Source organism: Phaethon lepturus, unplaced genomic scaffold (genome assembly GCF_000687285.1).
Source record: "Phaethon lepturus isolate BGI_N335 unplaced genomic scaffold, ASM68728v1 scaffold8545, whole genome shotgun sequence".
Classification (NCBI taxonomy): domain Eukaryota; kingdom Metazoa; phylum Chordata; class Aves; order Phaethontiformes; family Phaethontidae; genus Phaethon; species Phaethon lepturus.
The window spans coordinates 52,591-76,481 of NW_010542622.1; the positions used below are offsets into that span (position 1 = coordinate 52,591).

The 23,891-nt window shown below is 39.0% G+C and overlaps 1 protein-coding gene across 1 annotated transcript in view; it reads right to left on the reverse strand.

Annotated features, from left to right (window-relative positions):
- The window catches only part of CPPED1 (calcineurin-like phosphoesterase domain containing 1), a 46,493-nt gene that overhangs the window by 12,052 nt on the left and 10,550 nt on the right, over positions 1–23,891 (reverse strand). Inside the window, 1 exon segment of the mRNA XM_010288084.1 lies at positions 3,290–3,712. Within this exon segment, the coding sequence (XP_010286386.1) occupies positions 3,290–3,712 (423 nt within the window).

Sequence of the window (23,891 nt, forward strand, 5' to 3'; positions counted from 1 at the left end):
TATCAGCAAACCTATTTATATCAGCAGTATAAAATTCTTATAAGCTGAATATGCATTTCATACAGCAGAGTCGATTGACTCCAGCAGATCTCACGGATGGGAACGTCAGGTCAGCTCATTCACAGTTCTTGCACACAGGTTTTTTCTGTACCTAGCTTCTGCATGGAGGGGAGACAGAGCTTTGACAACTCAGGCTAAACTTTCAGAAGTTATACAAACATGCGTTCAGAAATGTGTTTTCGCTCTAAACAATAAACTCTGTTCTCCACTGAGTTGATTTTCACGGTCACTGAAATCACTTTTTCAAGGACAATACTTGCTGTAATGCATTTAAAGAAAACATGGGCTAGGAGGATTTCTTAGGCATGCAGCTTACAAGTATGGTTTAATGTTGCATAGTAGTAATACATATTTACAAGTGCCAGATTTTCAATTTATAAATATTTATCATAAGGACATGATTTTATCTTTAATTAGCCCAACTGTTAAGGACACTTCTAATGTGAGAAATGTAATTCAGTATTTCGTACCAGATGTAGCCTCTACAGCTAGTCTTTTATCTCTGCTTGTAATGAGCAGATACTTAAACCAAAAACATTATGTAATATGCAAGTGATGAGAAGAGACTAACTACAGAAGATCTGGGCTATGAATTTAAAATAATAATTTCCTGAACTTGCATACCTCACTTTAAAGCACCTGTGCAACATCACCATACTTTAAGTATCTGATACGAATTCCTTTGTTCATGGAAAGCCCTGAATTACTAGATTGTCCTTCCTTTCCTGTCTCTCTCTGACCAAGTGAGTTATGGCTCTGTATTTGATACTTTCAGGAAAAGTATAAACACGAAAACTGGGATGGTTCTGGGTCTGATCCTGCGTTATCAACAGCTGACATACGATGCCCATCTGACAACATCACATTGCCAAACAGAGCAACCCCTAAAACATACATGTTGTACTGAAGTTTCTCATAATTACACAACAAACCTTCAGAGTGGTTGGAAACACTGAATCATGCCAGAATTCAAGTGGAGAGGTGGAGAGCGAGAGACCAGAAGGAAGGACGGACTGGTGACAGCTCGCGGGAAGAGTAGCAGCAGCCCGGTGGACTCATTAAAAATGCAAACTTTCTTCTTCCAGAATAAATAGTTATTTCTAAATTAAGTGCTCTAAGGGGCTAGCCGTCTTAAACTGCAAGTCACAAATAACAACAACAACAAATGCAAAGTAGATTAGGACTTCATTATCAATACTCTGTGTTTAGTCCTCCAAGAATGCATGAAGTGAACTGGAGGAAAACCAATTTCATGTCTAATGATAGGCTGAAATAGATTCTTCTTTGGCAAAGGAGAGAGTCGGAAAATACCCAGTGTCACTGCATATCTGTGCATCTCTCCTCCCATGCCTAACTGCCTGTTTGCAATCCACTGATAACATTTTGTGGTCTTACAAAGATTTATTACTGAGTAATAAAATGGAAACAGAACGCACCCATTACTAAGGAAACTGAGCCAGCTTTTGATTCAGCTAATCTTTCTCAGTAGTCTGAGTTACACTGAACTGCTTGCGCTCTGTATTTGTTTAATTAGCAAAATGTTTGATTGCAAATATTGATTGGATTGCAAATATTACCTATTGACTCATTTACTTACTATATAACAGCAAGCAAAGAATCAATGTTCTAACATTGTTCACGAAGCAACCAAACAACACGTCATTTTGGGAGGATTTTTAGGAATGGGAATGAGGGACATGACTGGAAATGACGGAGGGAAGGTACACATGGGACAGAAAGGGGCTTGGGAATTTCTTCGACAGAGTTGTACTGCTGGCTTCCCATTCTGCCTTCCATTCCCCATCATTTGAAGCCTACCCAACTTCCGGTTAAGCCTCCAGATACACATTAGGAGAATCAGTCTGACATACCCCTCTAAGAAACATGATAATGTAACAATGATAAATGTCACAATGACAACATTTTGCATAATTTCTTCTACCTCTTGATTAATTCTATTCCCAGTACCGAGTTTGCCAAATGTTAGTAAACCACCTGGAGACAGAAAGCTCTAGAACAGCACTGCTTTGGTTTCTACATTAATGCTTCTTTACTGGGTTACACCTGTATGGCAATGTCCTTCTGGTAACAAGCTCTCTAATGAACTAGGATGTGGTTTTAGCCTACAGTACGTAAAGAGTCATTTAGCTGCCCAATGTTCTAATAGCAATACTTCCCACTATATTAACACCACCACAAAAATTAAAAAAGATATTATGAGGTATTCTCAGTGTGTTTCCTTATGGGGAGAAAAAAACACTTGTGAATCTTGAATCTGCAAATATGGCAGCCAGTCCCCTGCAGGGCCCTCAGAGAGCTATGAATTTTGGCCCTACTGATTGGAAACAGTAGGAGATGCAGAGCTTGGAAATCAGGCTGGTTTTGGATAAGTCCAGGCTTAACGATCATATGGTAAATTAGGAACAATATCATAAACAATTTGCATTCTTCAGTCATCCAGATAACATGCTCCCTTACAGATACAATGAAAATAATACTGATGCAGCAATGGCAGGCTGGCAGGAAATTTTGAGGGATTAGCACACCCCAGGAACATGAAGGCACTTAACAGGAAACAATGGCAACAGCACGGCGGAGTGGCTGCGTACTGTGTCTGTCTCCACGGCATTCAAGTCTCGTCAAACAAAGCTAAGGGGCTTGGTACAATATACTTGTGTAGCACATGTTCCACCTTCCCTTCACCCCAGAAATGGCCCCTATTAGTAATGGATATGCAAAGCATTGATCTTGGCAGACCAAGACTCTTTTTAACACTGAATAAATCTGGAGCACATTACACTCTTGGTTTAAAATTGGCTCAGTGTGGGAGAAAACAACCTCCAAGGTAATTCTGAATTCTGTTTCCATGTTTTCTGTAAAACATAAATTCTGTATTTTTCTCTATGGCAATATCTGATCTTGCACTCCTTAGGAAAAACTCAAGTTGTCTTAGATCTATCAGTACTTGCAAAATAGAATCCTTGCCATTTATTTTAAAGAGCTTTTAACTTTTTTACTTTTCACTCAAAATTTTAAATTTTGTTTGCTACTTTTTACAGGTGATTAGATTCAGTTGATAATTTTGACCTACGGGGAACAACGAGGCTTATAAGCAGTATCTAAAATTCCTTGAAAACAGTACCATTTAAGTTAAGTGTACTTTGTCTGGCAGCATAGCCATTACTAATTTGAAACAAAAATTCAAAAATAGGAAAATTTGAGAAAATACCTGCTTTATGAAACTTTTCCAGTATCTCTTGACGAACTGATTTTTCCAAGTTGAAATAATCATGGTCTTCATCAGGTTTTCTCAGAAACAGAGGGATGTGCTGAAATACTACTATATGCTTGCATTTATGTTTTTCAGCATCAGCGAGCTGCTCACTGAGCCACACATCCTGGGCTTGCTTTAACTCAGGGCATTTGGAAGAATCGAAGTATAACTGAGAATTCAGCACAAGAAAGAAAACACCTCCAACCCAAAAGCTGAAGTAGTCATCTCCCCAGTTCTTGCAATAATCATCTATCGTTTCTCTTGTTGGAGTATTGCCAATATCATGATTTCCACTGACAAATACCAATGGGATGTCCTGGTCAGTGTTCTTCAGAACATTCTTTAAATCTTGCTCTTGGTCCTTTCTCCATTGGGTTCCTATTAAAACAAACACACACACACACACACATTTTAGTGTTTATGCTATCTTTTCCTACCCTCATTTTTAGCTTTTGTTTATGGAAATATGCATAGTAAGAAAATATTCTATATTAGGTCTGAACATGGTAATATGCAAGTGCGGGAGAAGGATGGACTTCACAACTCTATGAGAGTTATATTCCGAAGCCGTTTATTGTCTTGTCTGACTCCAGTATATATCATAATTTTCGCTTAGTCACTGCGCACACACTCATGATTGGTTACAACCTGTTACACACACTATTGCAAGTGGCTATACACAAAATATCACGCGCTGTCCACGTGCCCCTCACACAGTCAGGATTGCTGCTTGCAGGTGTTCCTGTTTTCCTCGCTTCTTCTTAGTTGTTTACCACAGCTCCTTCTCCTCAAGGCCGAGCCGTGCAGATATCCAGCTGTTTACCAGCTTCTCAGTGCCACAGCTCCTTCTCCTTAAGGTCGAGCCATGCAGGGTGATCCCAACATGCAAGGATCTAGAATACATCTTCACTTTAATATTGTGAGTCCACCCAACCCTGTTGCTCCCACTTCTTTCCCTCCCTTATCAAGTACTCAGCCATTTTCAGTGACTTGCCTTAAGCAAGGCCCTGGACAGGAACAAACAGATAGCATAGCAGTAGGTGATACAATAGTCAGGCTTTTGCACCAAAAGCTTTAGCAGGCTGATTCTTTTCATCTATAGACTGATGATCTGGCAAAAAAATGCCGCAACCTTGGATGGTGTAACAGTTTTACACAAGGGTAAAAAGCAGGTCAGCTTCTGGTTTATATTTTATGGCTGTGCAAAGGAATTAGGGTGGGGGGGGGTTTCATTATAATAACTTGTGGCAATTGATGAGTCTGTTTTAATAATGAGCATGGCATTAATTTTAAAGAAAGGTAATTTTGTACTCTGCTAGTTTTTCCCACATCTCTGTTTATACATTAATACGCATACCCAGACAGTTACTCTTCTGGTTGTCAGAAATCTGTCCTTGTCTAGGAAGGTTTATCTAATTGCTAGATTAATTTGCAATCACTGAAAAAAAGGAGAAAGGATTTTTTTTAAAAAGCAGTTCTTTTATTCTAATTATGACAGAGGTTATTTTAAATTTTCTAAAGAGTAATCTTTAATCAGGGGCCATTGATACGTTTGTTATTCATGAATTAAGTTGAACATTTATAAATTGTATTTTGTTCTGCAGTACATAACATATATCTAACACAGGCCCATTTCACAAATAACAACTGCATTTTTTAATGAAGATGTTGTAACAGGATTTTTACAAGAACTCTGAAATCAGATTTATAACATAGATTTGCATACAGGTCTATGCAAATTCATCATCATGTATTTTTAAATTGTTCTATTTTTGTAACTACACATCTATATTATACATAGAAATGACTTAGCTAGGCTCCTGTAATGTAATTACTAGATAAAAGATTTTTTCCTCCATATCTCTTCAAAATACTTATGATCAATATGTTGACAAACACTGACCCTTAGTAACTATTATTAGTGAAGGTATAAAATCCTTTCCCATACCCTATAGATAAATAGGCTTAAGTACCACCTTACTGCTGTTACTAGAATTCTACAGCTTTAGAAGAATACTGGGGAAAAAACATTCATACTATGTCTAAATGCAGAGACAGGTGTGTGATTTGATATGTGGTGCATAAAGTCAAAATCCGCAACTCTCTTGTGTTTAAACTGCTGTACAGGGTTGAAAGTTATTGTAGCAAAAACTTTGACTGACTTGAGAAAAACTGGGCATAAGATACCCTGTGTAGTGCAGAAAGTAGTGGACAGCAGATCAGTTTGTGGGATATATTAATGTACCAGGACCTTGCTCAGTTTAGGCTATCCTTCCAGTTACGGAAAATATCCTTATTAAACCTAGAAAAAACAGGGCAAGTGACATCGCATGTTACTTGGAGGAGCTGGATTTTAAAAAATAAAGCAAAAATTTAAATAAACCCGGCACACTTTGTTGTCCATGGGCTAGGGAACCTGCCTGAGAAAGCTGCTTTTCCTGCCACTCCCCACCTTCCTATGCAAAGACCTGGAAATTTCAGGCTATAAATATGAAAATGTATGCGGGAGGGCGGCGGGGAAAAGGCGAGGGAGAAGGCTCTGTTAAGATATATGTAAACACATTACACCATGTTAATCTCCATGCTCTCACTTTGGGAAATTTAGCTAACAGTTTCAGAGTATAAAGACATTTATGCATAAGTTACAGAAATAATTTGTAGAATTATGTATACCTCTTCCCAGTGGTGGAATTCAAGCTCTAGAGACCAACACTTAGATTTGTCGACAGCAGGGCACTGGTTCTCTCATTTAATGCAATATTATTTCTATAGCAACAGAGACACATCCTTGGTGTTTTATTGCAGAAAACAGATTGCTCAAAATGGAAAACAAGGTCTGCCCAAAGAGTCTAGGAAATCATGCCAAGTAAAGATTATTTTAGGGCAATTGTATCTTGGCTTGACCTCTTCTTGGTAGAAGGTCAAAATAACTTCAGAAGAAGAGAAACCCATGGAGATAAAGGTGGGAAAAGGTGGAGTAATGTCTGTGTACTCTTTGGGTGTAGCGCTGGAGAGGAAGGGCTAGGACTCGCAGACTAGCCGCGAGTCATGCTGCAGTGGCACGCACTATTTGTGCTACAATGAGCCACACCACTATGCAGTGCTCCCCTGAAGGCACCTCCCTTTAAATTTGCAACTGAGGTAAATAATAGATAAAGAAGTGCTAAAGAAAAGAAGGAAGCCACTAGAAACTACAGTGGTCACTGCCATAGCATAAAAATTATCCCCTTCAATCTCGGCACAGAGCTAGCTATATTTAATTATTCCAATTATTAAGAAGAACATTTTTATTTGATGACATGTATTTCTTTAGCTTAGATAGAGGTTTGTTGTAGGTGAATAAGAATATAACGCCAAGAGGCAGTGTAAAAGTGTCAGGGTAGATGTAACTGAAATTAATTTCTGTTCTGTTTATCCTGGCATGATGTGCAGTGACATTTTTAAATCCCAGGCTATAATATTCTGTCTTTATGTTAGGTTGTGTAAAGAGAGTCTTGCCCTGAGATAAATAACTTCACAAATTAATAGCCCATAAAGGGCAGTTTGGCTTTTATGAAAAACATGAAAGTGAGAACTGTTGCTAGTGTAGTTGCCTACAATTTTCTGCAGCTTCCCAGTGTATCATTTTTGAAAGCTTAGTGATGTGAACAGGAGCATAAAGGTGCAATGTCAGTGTCTTTATTGCAGTACATCTTTCTGTTGCATATTATATCACTATTTGCCTAAACACTTCTAATATTGCTTCCTGCATTGCATAAAGGAGTCAAGACAGCCTGCCTTCACTTCACTCTGAAAGGGCAGAGTTCAAGGAAAAAAGTACTTTTAAAGCATGTTTGCTGAAGCTGACTTCAGTCAGCAAAGTAGAATTCACAGGTTATTCTACCAAAGAAGTAATCCTTTAGCTACTTATCAACAGTTACCGTTTTTGTATGTATTACACAGAATACCGCACCTCTGTAACAAAGCGTGGGGTTTGGTTTTTTTAATGTGTTAGCTATAAAAACAACATGAAGCACTGTTTACCCCCAAACCATATCTCGGCAATGCATGCTGATGGCAATTTTTGCATCTGAGGCAAAATCACTTACAGTAACCTCCACCAACATTGTAACTTTTTCCCCAAAAGTATTCCAAATGAAAAATCAGCAATAGCACTCATTTTTCTACTGATATGAATTGGGAGAGGGGAAGTGGAAGGTTATAATGGTGTTATTAGGTGGTGCCCCAGGAGTTTCTGTGTCAGTGTCAGGAAAAACTCCAAGAACTCCCCCCCGAAGCAAGAGAAGCACACCAGTCCCTGCAAGGGGACACGGGTATTGCCCTGGATCTCCAGTTCATGTCATTTTCCAAGAGATGGAAGTTCTAGTGAGGTAATCAGATTTCTTTTAACAATCAAAGCTATTGGTCACAAATTCACAGAGAAAAAGACCGTCAGAGGTCAATTACTCAATATTACACAATGACACTGCATTTCATAAAACTTTCTGCTCTCCAAAGATCATCTGAGAAGTCACTTTCTGGGATCTGGCTGGCACAAGCTGACTCAACCGCAGGGCAGAACTGCTGCAGCTTGACCTGTGATACTGATGTTGCTGCCATTTCTAAGTCTCCTTTGGGGTTGGGTTTTCTCAAGAGCCAGAACGGTACGTCTTTGTTTACCTGTTCTGCAAATCTTGACGCAGAGAGTATTGTGTCATGGCTTCCTACAGGAAAGGCTATAGACACTAAAAAAATGTGGACCTAATACCTGAGTTTAAAAGGGGGCCCCTAACTGAGCCAGAGTGCATGTTCACATCCCTACTGATGCCTTCCACTAATTTACAGTGGTCTGCAAGATCTTTGCTTGGCTTAGGCTGAGGACCAGCACAGGCACTTTTAGGATGAAGCTACCCAAGATATCTTCAGCCAATTTAGTAACATGTAAAAACGAAGCACAATAATTTCCTGGATTTCTAAATTACTCAGTCCCAGTATTTCAATGTATCTTAAAAGTGTCCCAAACTTGGAGGAGTTGCAAACACATAATTTTTAAAGGAAAGCACAAATTTTCTGTTTGAAAAAGAAGAAAGTTAAAATTGTTTTAACTATGAGCTTTTATGCGAGTAACACTCTTGAAAAGCCCTAATATGACAACTGCAATTACCTAACATTTAACCCCAGAGACTGATTATCAAAGAACAGGTAACAGCTAAATCGTAGATTAAACTAAACCTGATACAAGCAAAATAAAAAATGTCAAAACACCGCTAATGAAAATGGAATTTACAAAAACATTGGGCCCATTCCTTTTGTAATTATTATGATATCAGAATTATTCTGATACCAAAAGACAACTAATTCTTGTTGGAAGCAATGACATGATTGTTATAAACAAACAAAAGACAGATCTGTGTATTTTCCTGGGTTTATAGTGCATCACAATTGCTTTAATCAAAGAGTCTAATTATTTTGGGCACTTTGCTGTTCTTAAGATGTTTGTCCTTTCTTTTTGGTTTTCATGACTGTCTGCAGTTGCTCTACTCCTTTTCATGCCATTTAGAGGACCTTCCCTAGTAGTGTTCCCTAGCTTTCTAGAGAAGAGAGGAGTCCAAGGCCGTATTCACAGCATGCTCCTTCTGTAAGTACCTCCACTGAAACAGATTTAACTGCTGGCTCTATCCGGCTGTGGGAAAGCAGTCTCCTCCTGTTCAAAATAGGATTGTCTTTCATCTCTGCTGTCATTTTGGATACCTGGCTGTTGGCTCAAGCTTAAAAGGGCTACAGCTAAGCTCCCTCTCAGCATCTCAGCTGACCCAGTGATGGCCCCATTCCTGCGCCTGTCACTTGGAAGACCCAAACCCAATGGTATCTTCAAGATCAGACTGTATCTTACGGGTTCCTTCTGCAATCACATCTTTACGGCATCTAATTTTTATGCACTAGCATAAATAAAACTTCAACTGAGCTCTAATCTTGTCACAACTCAAATACTGATACAGTTTTCTCTGATCTTTGCAAACACAACCCAGCATCCCTTCAGAGCACTAATGCAGACAAAGCTTTCCCACCCCAGATCTCTGATACCATTCCTCACTGTGCTGCCTTCTTCCCTAACCTTCCCGTCTCATCAATACAGGTGACTCCTCTTAATGTCATTGCCAAATGCTTACCCTCCTCTCAGTTGTTTACATGTTACCATCCCATAAAAGCAATGATTCTCTCATTGTCCATCAACAGTTAGAAAAAAGCACTTTGCTCTCCACATTCAATTAATGACCTGTCAGCCTCACCTCTGTGCCTGCGAAGATCATGGAAAGGCATATGGAGGACAGGGAAGTGATTCGAGACAGCCAGCACAGCTTTACCAAGGGCAAGTCCTGACTAACCAACCTAGTGGCATTCTGTGATGGAGTGATCACATCAGTGGATAAGGGAAGAGCTACAAATGTCATCTATATGGCCTTAGCTCTGAGGCCTCTGACGTGGTCCCCCACAACATCCTTCTTTCTAAGTTGGAGAGAGATATGGATTTGATGGGTGGACTGTTGGGCGGATGAGGAATTGGTTGGATGGTTGCATCCAGAGGATAGTGGTCAATGGCTCAATGTCCAGGTGGAGATCAGCAACAAGTCGTGTCCCTCAGAGGTCTGTATCGGTACCACTACTGTTTAATATCTTCATCTGACACAGACAGTAGGATCAAGTGTACCCTCAGCAAGTTTGCAGATGACACCAAGCTGAGTGGTGCAGTTGACACACCTGAGGGATGAGATGCCATCGAGAGGGACCTGGACAAGCTTGAGGAATGGGCCTGTGTGAACCTCATGAGGTTCAACAAGGCCAAGTGCAGGGCCCTGCACCTGGGTCGGGGCAAGCCCCAGTATCAACACAGGCTGGGGGATGAAAGGACTGAGAGCAGCCCTGCCAAGAAGGACTTGGGGATACTGGCAGGTGAAAAGCTGGACATGAGCCGGCAATGTGCGCTCGCAGCCCAGAAGGCCAATCGTGTCCTGGGCTGCATCCGAAGAAGTGTGGCCAGCAGGTTGAGGGAAGGGATTCTGCCCCTCTACTCTGCTCTGGTGAGACCCCACCTGGCATACTGTGTCCAGCTCTGGAGCCCTCAGCACAGCAAAGACATGGACCTGTTGGAGAGGGCCCAGAGGAGGGCCACAAAGATGATCAGAGGGATGGAGCACCTCTCCTATGAAGAAAGGCTGATAGAGTTGGGGTTATTCTGCCAGAAGAGAAGGCCCTGGGGAGACCTTACTGGAGCCTTCCAGTACTTAGAGGGGGCTTATAAGAAAGATGGGGACAGATTTTTTCTTGGGGCCTGCTGCAACAGGACAAGGGCTAATGGTTTTAAACTAAAAGAGGGCAGATTTCGACTAGATCTAAGGAAGAAATTTTTCACAATGAGGGTGGTGAAACACTGCCACGGGCTGCCCAGATTGGTGGTAGATGCCCCATCCCTGGAAACATTCCAGGTCAGGTTGGACAGGGCTCTGAGCAACCTGATCGAGTTGAAGATGTCCCTGCTCATTGCTGGGGGGGGTTGGACTAGATGAGATTCAAAGGTCCCTTCCAACCCAAACTATTCTGATTCTATTTTTCCTAGGATGCTACAAAAATGTGATAATAGACAGGGCACTGGCATAGAAAGAAAAGATCTATCAGGCCACACAGCTCAATCTTACTGGTGCTGTTATTAGTCTATACTCTTCATTGTTTCTTGTTTTAAACTTAAAGTTTCCCCTCTAGCATCTGCCATAATGAATTCATGCAATATACTGCGTCACTCCAAATTATTACATGCAAGAATAAGCTGATCAATTTTAATAAACCCAGTATGGTAATGTTCTGAAATAGGTTTTTCTGGCTTAGTCTGTGCTAAAATGTGTTCTCTCTCTTCTTTAGACATAGGTATTTATAATATTCAAACAGCCTGTAAACAATTTTGTGATGTGCAAAAAAAATTATTACACAGTTAAAAATAATGTAAATATGACTATATTCATTACTGGAAAAACTGACTACTCCGTCTAACTTATGATGAACCTCATCTCATTAGTTCCACTGAAAAGCAGGAACTGAAATACTCTATTGTCCACAGCTGTAAGCAACTGATTTGTTCAGTACATTAGAAACAAGTAATAATCTGTTCTGAGACACAAGAAGTGATCACACTAAAAAATTCCCCTGCATGAAAACACAAATTAAATTTATTTTATAACTTTAGGCATTGAAACAAGAAGAAAATTTAACTCCAGTTTTAGCTAATAATTAACAATTATTACATTAAAGTAATGACAAAACACCAAAAGTGAACGAGAAAGCCTATTAAGGGATCAACTGCTCCCAGAGTTTCAGTGCACAACATTAACTATAATGACTGCAAATGCCGACATTTTTCTGAGTGACAGCCACACAGGTGCCCACTTAACAACCTATTTTGTGGCATTTACTCTTCCACCTTCTGCTGTGAAAATAAGTATAATGCTTCACTTAAGCACAACTCTGCTCTTCTCATCCTTACTCATCTCCTAGCTATGCAGAGCTGTCACATCAAGCATAGGCCATCATTGGAAGATGATCATTGGAAGCAGGAAAAAAATACCCCAATATTACAGGAGTTACAACAACAAACTTAAAAACAAGCTGAAAGTACAAAAGTCTTATTTCCAATATTTAAGAGACAGAGCAAGACTCTTTCACACTTTCTTCAAATGACTACCTGTGAGAATTTTACAGCTTTTTAAGGCCTTCACCATACTTACAGTTTCATATTAAGTAGTTACAGCACAGCTAATAACTCTTTGAAACACTAGTCCCTTAATTCCGATAATATTGTCCTCACTGTTAAACTGAGAAACGCTTGCAGTAAGTGGGTACAATTACTTAAAAAGATACGTACTTCTCCTGATGTCTAAGGCTTGTCTACCCTCACAAAGACATCTTTGCCATCGGAGCAAGTGTAGAATGAAAAGGCAGTTAATATTAGCCAGAGCCAATGGTTCAGACAAACCACTTCTTCCTTAGAATATGCTCTCTTAGCCCAAATAATCTTTTGCCAGTTAGTGCCTTTGTTCCACACTCATGTTGGCTATGGGGTGTTCAGAGAAGATCTTACAATACAAACAGGTGATGTGCCATGGTCAGGGTGGTAAGGCAGCTTGCTCAGAGCTGTAGGCAGGAACTGGATGGTCTAGCCCAGTTCCTAACCCATTAACACCATGTTACCCTCCACTGACTACATAAGAGTTGGCAGTTTGGCAAAGACTTGGTTCAGCTTGATTAACTGAGTCAAAATAATGTGAGCTAGATCTTCTGCCACTGACTTACAAGGAAGAAGATGATGATCTTTAAAATTCAGAGGGATGGAAAAGCCTGGAAACATGCCTTTTAAAAAGCAAACACTTTTAAACTAGAAAGACAGTTCTAATCACCTCATCTGAGCATACCTGCATAATCCAAAGCACTGACTTTGTCAAATTGGTCTTTGCAAATAGCAAATGCAATTCCAAGAAAACAAAGGAGGCAACGAAGATTCTAACACAGAGATATATTTACTGTCAAATATGCCAAATAAATACCTCGCTGTGAACATCTGCTCCATGTATACATTTTCAGATGTTCATTGATAAGAGTTGAATTGCTAAAGGTGAGAATATGATAAGCTAAACTAAAACTTCCTCGGCTAAGAAGCAAGAAGAGTTTGAGAGAAAGTTTTTACTAAAACATGGAGAAAAAGCTAACTATGCTTCCATTTATATTTATTTTTACATACATATAAAATCTAGAACTTGCACTGATACTTGTATCATAAAAGTATATGATTTGAGACAATCGTATAATTAATTACAGCTCAAAGATTTTCATGCACAGAGAGTTACTGTCAACAAGATTCCTTAGTTCAACTGTGGACTGGACTAGAGATTATACCCTAAAATACAAATAAGTATATACTCGCTGCAGATTAAATATTTGTTGCTGACAGCCCAATGGTTTCTTTGCAATATGAGACTGCAATGTATTGTCGAACGTGCATGGAGAGTATCTCATGCTTCCCTACTCTTGGGCTGATTAGAGCAAATTAAATTTCATACTAAGCAGTTTGGAAGCTTTGAATGCTCCATTAGGTTTTACTAGAATCAGATAATTAGTATAAAATGTTTATTTATGCAACCACAGTGACATTTCTTGAAATAGGTATTATTAGATGTTTGACAAATAAAGTGCTACTTACCCAAATTCTTAGGCATTATTAACATTAGCATAAGAGTTTGGAGAATAAAATAGCCAAGAATCCTTTTGGTTTGGGCTTCATCCTACCCAGCACATCAAAGTTTTTGATAGGTTACAACAGCAAGAGAAATGGATGCAGTGAGTTTATTTAGATTAAGCTACCTTATTGTCAGGAAATAGGTCAAACAAACACTGCTCATGTTCCTTCATTTGACAGTACAAAAAAAGACCCATTGATCGGTCAGCGACATATTTATAACAAAATTACCTTGTATTCAACAAATAACATTTTCACCTGTAGCCTGATTCAGTATAAACATTTCAAAGCCACTGCTTCTATCTCACATTTAAAAAGTCAATCTGTGCCTTTTCTACTTCGTGCTCTATTATAAATCCCCACTGACAAAGATTCAGGAATTGGGATTTAGCTGGCAATTTTGCTGAAACCGCATGTGACAGCAGAATACAGCTGCCTCCTCTCCAGCTGTGCCAGGCTGATGGGAGTTAAAAAAAACTACACAAACTTGCTTTTGTTAGTAAACCAAGCAGCCGGTTCAAATGGCAAAAAAGAGCAAATATAGTAAAGGTGACATGCTTACAGTTATTTTGAAGTTGGAACCATATTTTAAGACACCATTTTTTAACCTGATTATATGCTTGTTATACAGACAAATCAAACATGAGCATTCATGCTCTTGCCTTGTAGATGAGAAAGTAAACTTTTTAGAGAACTATTGTATTTTTAGTTAAAACCTTACAAAATATCTCCTTATATACATGTTCCCCTTAAGGACTAGCAGAGCAGCTTAATTTTGTCTGGCAAGTTTTTTTTTTTAATTAACGTTCCTTCGTTTTAGCAAAATGGGTTATTTAATGGTAATTTAAAAGCAGTAATAAAAGCAGCTCACAGCCAGATTTACTGTGGTAAAATAACTTTTTAAGACAGGTCTTAAGAATTATCAGGTATTTTTTTCCTTTGTAGAATGTCTTACTAATTTGCTGTATATAACATTAAGAACTTGTATGGGACCTGACATTCCTCTGTAATTTATTCAGTTCACAAATGTATAAATGGCAGCTTGTGCATTTGCATGCAGATTTCAGCATTACATTTATATCACATCTTGTGTGCAAAACCCACTAGCAGCAAATCTCCCAACAACTCAGTTATTGAAATGGGAACAAGCTAGTTCCTATCTGATGTAATAAAGTACAAGTACAGCAGTCTGCCTCCTAGAAAGGACATCAGGCTGGATCGACTACAAAACAATTGCAAAGGTACAAATTCGTACATTAAACGTGTGTGAAATATTTCCTAAGAAGGAAAAACATAGACTTTATCACATATAAAGAGTTGTGAAACTCAGTATTATCCCAGTGTTCCTTTTTAGTGGATCCAAAACCAAAAAGACAGGTGGGACCTCGTGGGAGGTACCAACTTCAGCTCTTACCAAAATCAAGTATTCACTGACCTTTTCTGGTCAAGCCCAAGACTGATTTTTTTTTTAAGTAAAAGAATTCAGAATATTCACAGTAGGTTTTAAACAATAACGGTTTGACTAGGAACATTTGCTATGGTATGTGCTTTTCCCTTGATTTAGAAAACTGAATGAGTTAAAGAGTTTTCTTAGAATTACCCTGTAAGGCAGAAATTTGTAATCATATGCTGCAGCCTATGCTTGAAGATTTATGATCTATAAAAACTACACTTCTGGAGAAAGTCATATTAACATACTCAATATTTAACAGAAACAAGAGACAGAAATATTCTGGACTGCAGCAGCTGCACATCAAATCTGGGCATGGGAAAGAGGCTCAAGATAATCCCATTGGTAATTCTCTCAGGAGAGAGGATGTCTTCAAATGTTACAGTGATTATAAACAGAAATGAAGCCATACTACTGTCTGGACACCAGAACCATCAGCTCTGATGTTCCTCAGCTCTGAAGCTGTCTATTCTGAACATAAATAACTTCACTCTCTACAGCGTACGTGTCAGAGCTTATAAAAGGTACTGATTGTATCAAAGCCGGTACGCCCAGCTCGTCTTGTATCCTGATCATCACATTGCCAAGCAGAAGTCAAACAGAGAACTGCTGATTTGAAAATCATGTCTGTTAATGGCTGCCTAAATATGAACTCAGAATCCCAGTATTTGGCACCTGCTTTTAAAACTCTTGGTGCATATTACTGCCTGTATTATTATATGAAAAAACACTGTTTGCGTGGAAGACAGGATAAGGTACATGATTTTGAGGAGACACGCAGCCAGCGGTTTCGCTTTCACATAAAGCACGCGGTGGTGCCCAGGGTTGTAATTAGTCACATTGAGCTGATATGCGTTGCTGAGGCTTTATGAATGAGTTAGTGTTAGCAAAACATGCAGAATTTACGGGGGAAAAAACATGCACCAGGGATGCATACACACACAGACTGTATGCAGTCACGGGGAGTTGGCTGGCAGGTGAGGAGGTCCCAGAAGAGTCGGGGTCCCTGGAAGCAGCAGGCAGAGAGCGGGACAGCCGCAGGTGCCAGCCGGGCAGGCCGGGGCCCAGGGTGCTTGACGCAGAGAGGGAGGGCAGTCAAAGGGAGAGAGAAATAGGGAGGGACGCTGAAGCAGGCAGTGCACTTGCATCTCCAACAATCTGATTCTGTAACAGTGCCAATTCCCTCCCAAATTCATGATCTTGCCTTTTTACAGGATACCAAACTTGCTAGGTAGTCGATACCTTTTCACCACTACACATGGCATGGTGTCAAGGGCGCTGCTTTCCCCGGCTGTAGCAGGTGCCATGCCATGCCCTGCTACTCGGCTGCGTTTTCCCCCCGTTATGCTTAAAGAAGTCTTTTTCCAGCTCTCAAAGCTGCACTGCCGCAGTGACCAGTAACAGATCATCCATGAGCTGCTTATAGTTTTGAGACCTCTGTTTTCAACTTGTTTCTCTGTTGTCAAGGCCCTTCCTGCCACTCCATGTTTAAACTGGTCACAGTAACAATACGTGCCCAGCCCCAAGCTCCAGTTGGCACAGCAAGTTCCCATAGCGAGCTGACAACAAGCCCAACAGACCAAGACTGCAGCATTGCAAATTCAGCCCAAAGCACACTAGTGTACAGCCGGTGGCCTGTAGGTAGCAACACCACCACTATTCTGGCTGTGCTCCTGGGGAACAATGGTATTCACGCCTATATGTGACCATTCTATAATCTCCCAGGATAATTAACCTCTTTAAAAATTTGGGAGGCCTTGAGAATAAGAAGGTATTAAATGGCTTTCCCAAAGGATTAAGGGTTTGCCATGGGTTTTAAATTGATACCAACTGATTTATAACTGTAAACTGGCTGTACCTATGGAACAGAGTATGAAAAACTGTACCTATAGGTACTGTCTTTGCGCAGATCGGTGCATGTCACAATTTGCTTTCTCCATCAAGATCAGCAGACAGTTGATCTCTCCTGTTGACTCCCTAAAGTTGTATTACAAATACAAGACTATGTATCTTCTGTGTTGCCTCAGCACATGTATTTCTGTTGGATTAAACAAAAATTGTTGCTACAGTGCTGTTCTTTTTAGCACATTTAAATCTGACAGACAGATACAGAAAAAAAAAATGTAGCTGCCTCAACTGCAATTTAGACATTCAGACTCTAACAAGTTGCGGCCTAACCCCATCCAGCTCCATAGCTTTCTGTCGCGAAGTTCTTCTGGCACTTTTTGTTGTGCTCACAGCCTAAAACATACATTAGACCACACAGCAAAAACATGAAAACACGTAACAGACACAATCCTGGAAGATGTTACAATCCAACTATGGCCTAACAGAGAGAGTGATGTCACGAACGAGTAGTAAGAAAACATTATCAAGTATGACTGCAGCTCTGAAAAGCTGACTGAAACAATCAGATGTTTTAACTCGTTCCATTTACAAAAGAGGCATTTATAAAAGCATGTACGTTTTTTCATGCTTTAAGGTGCCAATATTGTGACCAACTCAGTGTTGTTACCCTGTCACAAAGAACCATCCAGGCTTTGGTTGACATTGGTGGGTTGAACAAAAACTATCCAAAAAGTTGGACAAAATTAAGTTGAGAAGCTGGGTCTACCCAGTAATAGCCTCTGTAGACAAAATTTTAAACACTGTACAATTTGTTTTGTTGAAGAGCACAGTTAAATTTTTGGTAGTGAACTGGTTTGTAACATTCCCCTGAACACATTTCCAAGCAATGTCACGGTTGGTAACAGTCCCCTATGTTTTCCTCTGCCGTACCATGCAGACTAGGACAGCTTTGTTTAAACTCAACAGCTTCAGTTTAATTCTCTCCAACCATCTTCTGTTCATTAAGGTGTAACTAGCTTGTGTCTGGAAAAAAAAAATAATTTATCCCATTTTTACTGCAGGTACCATATTCGGAATACTAAAAAGATTTGAAATGTGTTTCTGCATATATGTGAATGGAAGAACACATGCAAAAATACATACATTGGCACATAAAAACAAAGACAATTCTTATTCTATCAGGCAGACAACTATTAAAAGTATATGGCAAACCTGTCTGATGTTAAGGAAACATTTTTACTAATAATTTTAATAACAGGTGTACCACTTTCAGGGCCACTGCTGAGGTCCAAAATGGCACAAAGCAGCTCTACCTCCAGCAAACAGGAAAAAAGCTCCTTGCAGCTTCCCTCCCTCCCCACAGCCTCTACCTTAGAGAGGGAAGAAAGCAGCACAAGTAATTCAAGAGAGCTAAGAAAGGTAAGTTTAAAAAAATATATAGATATATTACTAAAAGTGGCTGAAATGAGACACTCAAACATTTTTATCAGCTATAAAATGAATAAAAGTCTGTGCAAAAAAAGCCCCACAACACCAGACCTTGGGAATGAATAAACAAGCATGAATAGGCACAACTGCTTATCTTGTGATCCAACTGGAAAGCAAGATGGACAATTGCTTCTGAAGCTAATGAGAAAAATTAAAGTATAGGCAGATTAATTTAAAAGGAAGAAGTACCATCATAATTAATTCACTAGGCATGTCAGAAGAACAGACAACAGAACGCTTGTATTGGAATTCAGTGTATTTCAAATACAATGGCTTAGTCTCCTGCCATCACTTACACAGCTGTCTAGATTGATTTGTTCTTTGCAAATGGATATTAAAAAAAAAGTGGATCCTTCAGAGAAAAGACCTTTGAACGAGCAGATGCAAGTGATGTGGGCATCCTCCTCCTCCCTGCCTCTCAGCAAAACAAAGAAATTCTGAAGTAGAGCACAACACACACGGTTCTGACCTGTCGGGTGCTGTTTCCACTCACCTGAGCAGAGCTAAACGTTCCTTCACCAGAATTATATGTTTCAGAAATGTGTTATAAAGAACAATTTGAAAGTTTTAATTAAAATTAAACAATTTAATAATAGAAAACAAAGGTAGGGAAAAAACCCAAACATGAAAAATTTCACTACTTGGATTTAATTAACTGAAGAGGCTGATGTCAGATTATATAGCACTGAATGACCTAGGCAGGAAATGTGTATATTAGAGATTAAGCCTTCACTTAACTAAAGGAATTAGTACAAGTATTGACAGTGCAGTTCAAGTGCCATAATACTCAATTCCAGTGATTTTGATTTCTTCTAATTAACATATACACACAAATGAATCTAAAACTGCAAGCATAAACATTACTTGCTCACTGATCCATTATCACACTACTAACAGATCAAGCTTAATCAAGTTCTATCAGGTTTTTTTGATTATACACATTATTAGACAAGTCTCGTTTCATTTAGTCTCTAAACAGCTACATTTTACTACAATCCGAGCTAAGTAAAGTTTGCAGGAGACCTGCTGTCTTACTTGTTCTTTCACCCATGTAAGCAGAGCAATTAATGAAAAATAATTAAACACCTGGTTTAAAGCTACACAACAAAAAGGACTTTGCTGGCTAGAACTGATGCCTATCAAGTTACCGACACAGTAGTATCATTAAAAAAATGCAGTTTAAACAATTTCCTCCAAAGGAATTCAGCCACATAAAATAGCTACTAGATTCTCAGCTTCACAAGTCAGTGCTTCTCCCTGGTTTCAGCAGGGTGACCTTGGCTGCAAACAGCTGAATTCTCTGCTGTTGTAATGAAAGGTGTTGAAATGCAGAAGCTGTTTCCTGGACAACAATCTACACTCAAGGTATGGGATGAAGAAGGAAGCACAATGCTTCACCTTAAATTGAAGCAGGAAAGAGAGGCAAGAAAGCAGCAGGGGAGTTTGCCCTCAGTGTATGGAGGGAAATGTTCTATGGAACAGACACGAGGTTTCTCAAGCTTGTGAGTCAGGATCAGAGGAGAGGTCACCCACTAAGAGTGAGGTTTTGCTACAGACCACCCAACAACGGTGAAGAAGTGGATTAAGTCTTCTATAAGCAACTTGAAAAAGTCTCCAGATCCCAGACCCTGGCTCTTACAGGAGACTAACCTCCCTGACATCTGCTGACAGCAATCCAGGAGGGAGTTTGCGACAACCTCTTGACACAGATGGGCCAACCAGGGCCCACTCTTCTAGACCTGCTACTCATGAGCATAGAAGTGCTAGGGGTTGCATTAATCCCTGGCAGCCTTGGCTGTAGCAGCCACCAGAGTGATTTGAAGATCCTGAGGGAGCAAGGCAGGCAGATAGCAGATCTGGGGCCTCAGGACAGCAGACTGGCTTATTCAGGGAGCTGGTATATAGGATCCCGTGGAAGGCAGCTCTGAAAGGCAGAAGAATTTGAGGGAGTTGACCTGTCTTTGAAGACAAGCTCCTCCTAACACAAGAAAGGTCCTTCCTCATACTTGGGGGGAGGAGGCACAGAGAAAAAAAAAGAAGACTATCAGCAGAATGACCTGGTTAAATGGGGAACTCATGCCTGAGTACCAATAGAAAAAGGATGTAAAAGGGAGATGGAAACTCACTGAAATATTCTCCCAAAGTTAAAGGAGCAGAGGAAATATTGGTAGTGGAACAGGATTCAGCCAAGTATCTCCTGAAAAATTTCAACCCAAGCAAGCCTGTGGGACCTGAGGGGATGCATCCAAGAGTACTGAGAGCGCTGGCTGATGTCACTGTGAGGGACCTCTCTATAATCATCAAAAGGCTGTGGAGTTAGGATGTTGAAGTGTAAATGAGTGGAGAACTAGACGAGCGAAAAACTGGCTGGACTGTTGGGCTCAAAGGGTTAATGGAACAATATGGGAAGTTGTCATAAAACAAAATGGAAGGTTCCAACTTGGTATGTTAAAAAACGCTTTTAGAAATGAATTTCCAAAGTTTTAGAAAAATGCAGTGAAACAAACACATTATCTAATCAACAATATTTTGCATTTTGCCGATTACCATTTTTGCCATACTAAATTATGGTACACTAACTTAATGCACACAAGTGACTTCAGAAGTCTTTCATTATCATGGTGTATCTAGGTGTAAGTATCAAGTTCATAAAAATTATTTTCAGTAACACAGTTGCACTATAAGGTATTGCTTGAAATTCTTGATTATGTACCACAATATTAGTGTTACCAGGAATAGATATTCTATTCTTGATTATGTAATCAAGAAAAACTTCTGAAAATAATATTGAGAGTACAAACTACTTTTAATCAGCAGCTAAATACCAAGATACTGGTGCTGATTACTTCGTTGCTCTAATGACATCTGTAATGGATTCCAAGTGCTGTGCCTGATTGCTTCCCAGCTGATCAGGATTCTGTTCATCACTTCTAGCTGCTGGAATTCTGAGATTTCTTGGAGTCCCTTTGCAAAGGCTTTAACATTGCTTCAGCTAAACAGCTACAGTGCATGCTTTAAAATAGTCATCATAAACTTTACACTTAGTCCACAATGAAACATATTAAGAGAGGAGAGGAAGATCTGAGGTTCCCTACCACCACCTTTATTGACAAGCATTGATTATAAAGCAATATAATTGAAAGAACCTGATAGACATTGGCTAATGGATCATAAAATATAGCTGAAATTGAGCTGATCATAGCTTTCTTCAATAACCATGCTGCAACAGTAACTATGATACACTTCCATTAACACGGATGTTTTCAGTTTTAATATAGCTGATATACACAAGTGATTTAAAAGGCTATTTGAGACATTAAATAACCATGTACAAGCCACATTCACAATTGTTGAACTTAAATCAGTGTCTTGTCTCTTGTAATTTCTGATTTTTGCCTACTGAAAAAATTAATTTTTAATCCTTCATTGTATTGAACTAACATCATAAGAGAATTAACACAGCAATTATTCTTGGAGAGACTCCTCAGTGGAGAAGTATGAAATGATTGCCATACCATTCTACTACAGACATACATTACATAGGTCTAAACATCCCTGGCTAGAACAGTGAAAATACTTAAATTACTCCAGGAAAAGAAATAGTACTACTAGTCTTCAAATTTGAACATATAAAAGTATGCAGATTATCTGAAAAGCTATTGGATATAAAAATTCTAAGATTTGCTATTTGCTGTTTTTCATTAATATAGTATTGCCAAAAGGCTTCTTAAAATTTCAAATTTTTGTTGTAACAAATAAGGAAAGTGCTGGAAAATTCCAATATTACTGTTATAATTTTGAAATAGAACTCTTTCTAAATTTTTTTAAGAGTTTAATTGGTTGCTGATAGCTTTTTTATCTCATTGTTTAAATGGATTATGTAAAGAAGCATGAAATCTCAAGCACAGTATTAGTACTGGAATTAGTGAAAAGATACTTGTGCCATATGACAGTGGAATACAATGGCTCCTGCTTTTTATCTGAGTTATGACTCGTGCAGAAATACACGAGTGGTTCAAGCACATACCCGTGTAAGAGAAGAAATTTAAAAAGTCATTCTTAAATAATCCATGAGAAGGAAGTCACCTCAATCCCTAGAGTTTAGCACAGAATGGGGCAGAAAGCTTGAGAATTTCTATCATCAGAGAATTTCTACTTTGGTAAAAGAATATGCAGCAAATAAGTTCTTATAAGACCAACATCTTGGCTTCTTAATGCCAATGTTTTGCAGTGTCTCATACAGTAACAGCTATTAACAAACCAAACCAAAGAAATTGTCAATAAGTATCTTGATAAGGCATTTTTAAACAGGATGTGAGTTGTCACATTTTAATATTTTTTAAGTTTTCTTTTAAATCCCTGTGTTTGGAAGGAGTTTCTATTCTAGAAGCTAAATACGCAAGAGGAAAAGGTAAGAAAAAACCCTTTGTAAAACCTATTATTTCTCTTCCAAAATACACATTCATACAGTTTAAACTAAAGAGTTCTTTCAAATTCTTTTAAACACACAGATTAGATTTAATCTTCTCTGAAGTATTTTTCCAATTCTGCATTTCTGTCTCCCTTGCTGTATCACACATCTCCTTGCCCTTCTAGGCAACTAGTCAGAGTGCTAATCCACAGGTATCTGCACCATACAGCAATTCACTTTTATCTCTCTCATCAGTTTAGACATGAAAAGAAATGGCTGACTGTAAAATTGTACTTATATGTTTATCAACGCACACCACAGCAAGCCGTTTGTATAAATACAAAGACAGTAATAAGTAATTGTTCCAGTTGAATATTCTGAAGTTCCTTTTAGCAGAACATTTCCTTAACTATTTTATATAACTACATGATCACACAGGCTTACAAAGTATTAAAGAACATAATTTCAATCTACAAGAAATTATTAGATGAATTAAAATATGGTGGCTCAAGTGAGGTAATCATAGAATCGTTTAGGCTGAAAAAGACCCTTAAGATCATCCAGTAATGAACTGCTCTTTCTTGCAGTTTCTTGGAAATTGCACTGGACAGCTTCAAATATTTATACAATGCACAGCACATACATCACACAATGTAAGTGATCTCAGCAGTACAATCCATTAGGTTTCTTGTACATGTTTGTGAGCAAAATGAGTATACGATAATATTTTGCAAAACCCTGGCAGGTTTGTATTTAAAATATTACAGAAGTCTGAGACATACCACTGGTAAAAGGGATAAAATGACTACAGAGATCCATTACTAGGAAAAAAACCCATAAAACCTGCCACACACAAGACTTATTTATTGTATCTAGCCATTCAGTACCCAGCAGAAGTCAGAAGACTGCTGGTTTTCTGTAGCTGGCACTTACTCTCTATCAACAGAAAAGCCTTAGAATATCGTTGTTTAAAGTCAATATAGACAAAAGTACTCAGAACTCTGCGTTGTTTTATAAGCCTTTGAGAAATCTCCAGGTAAAATGAAATTAACTTAGCTTCCTGGATGATTTAAATTTGTGAGTGAAAGAACCTTTTCAGCAG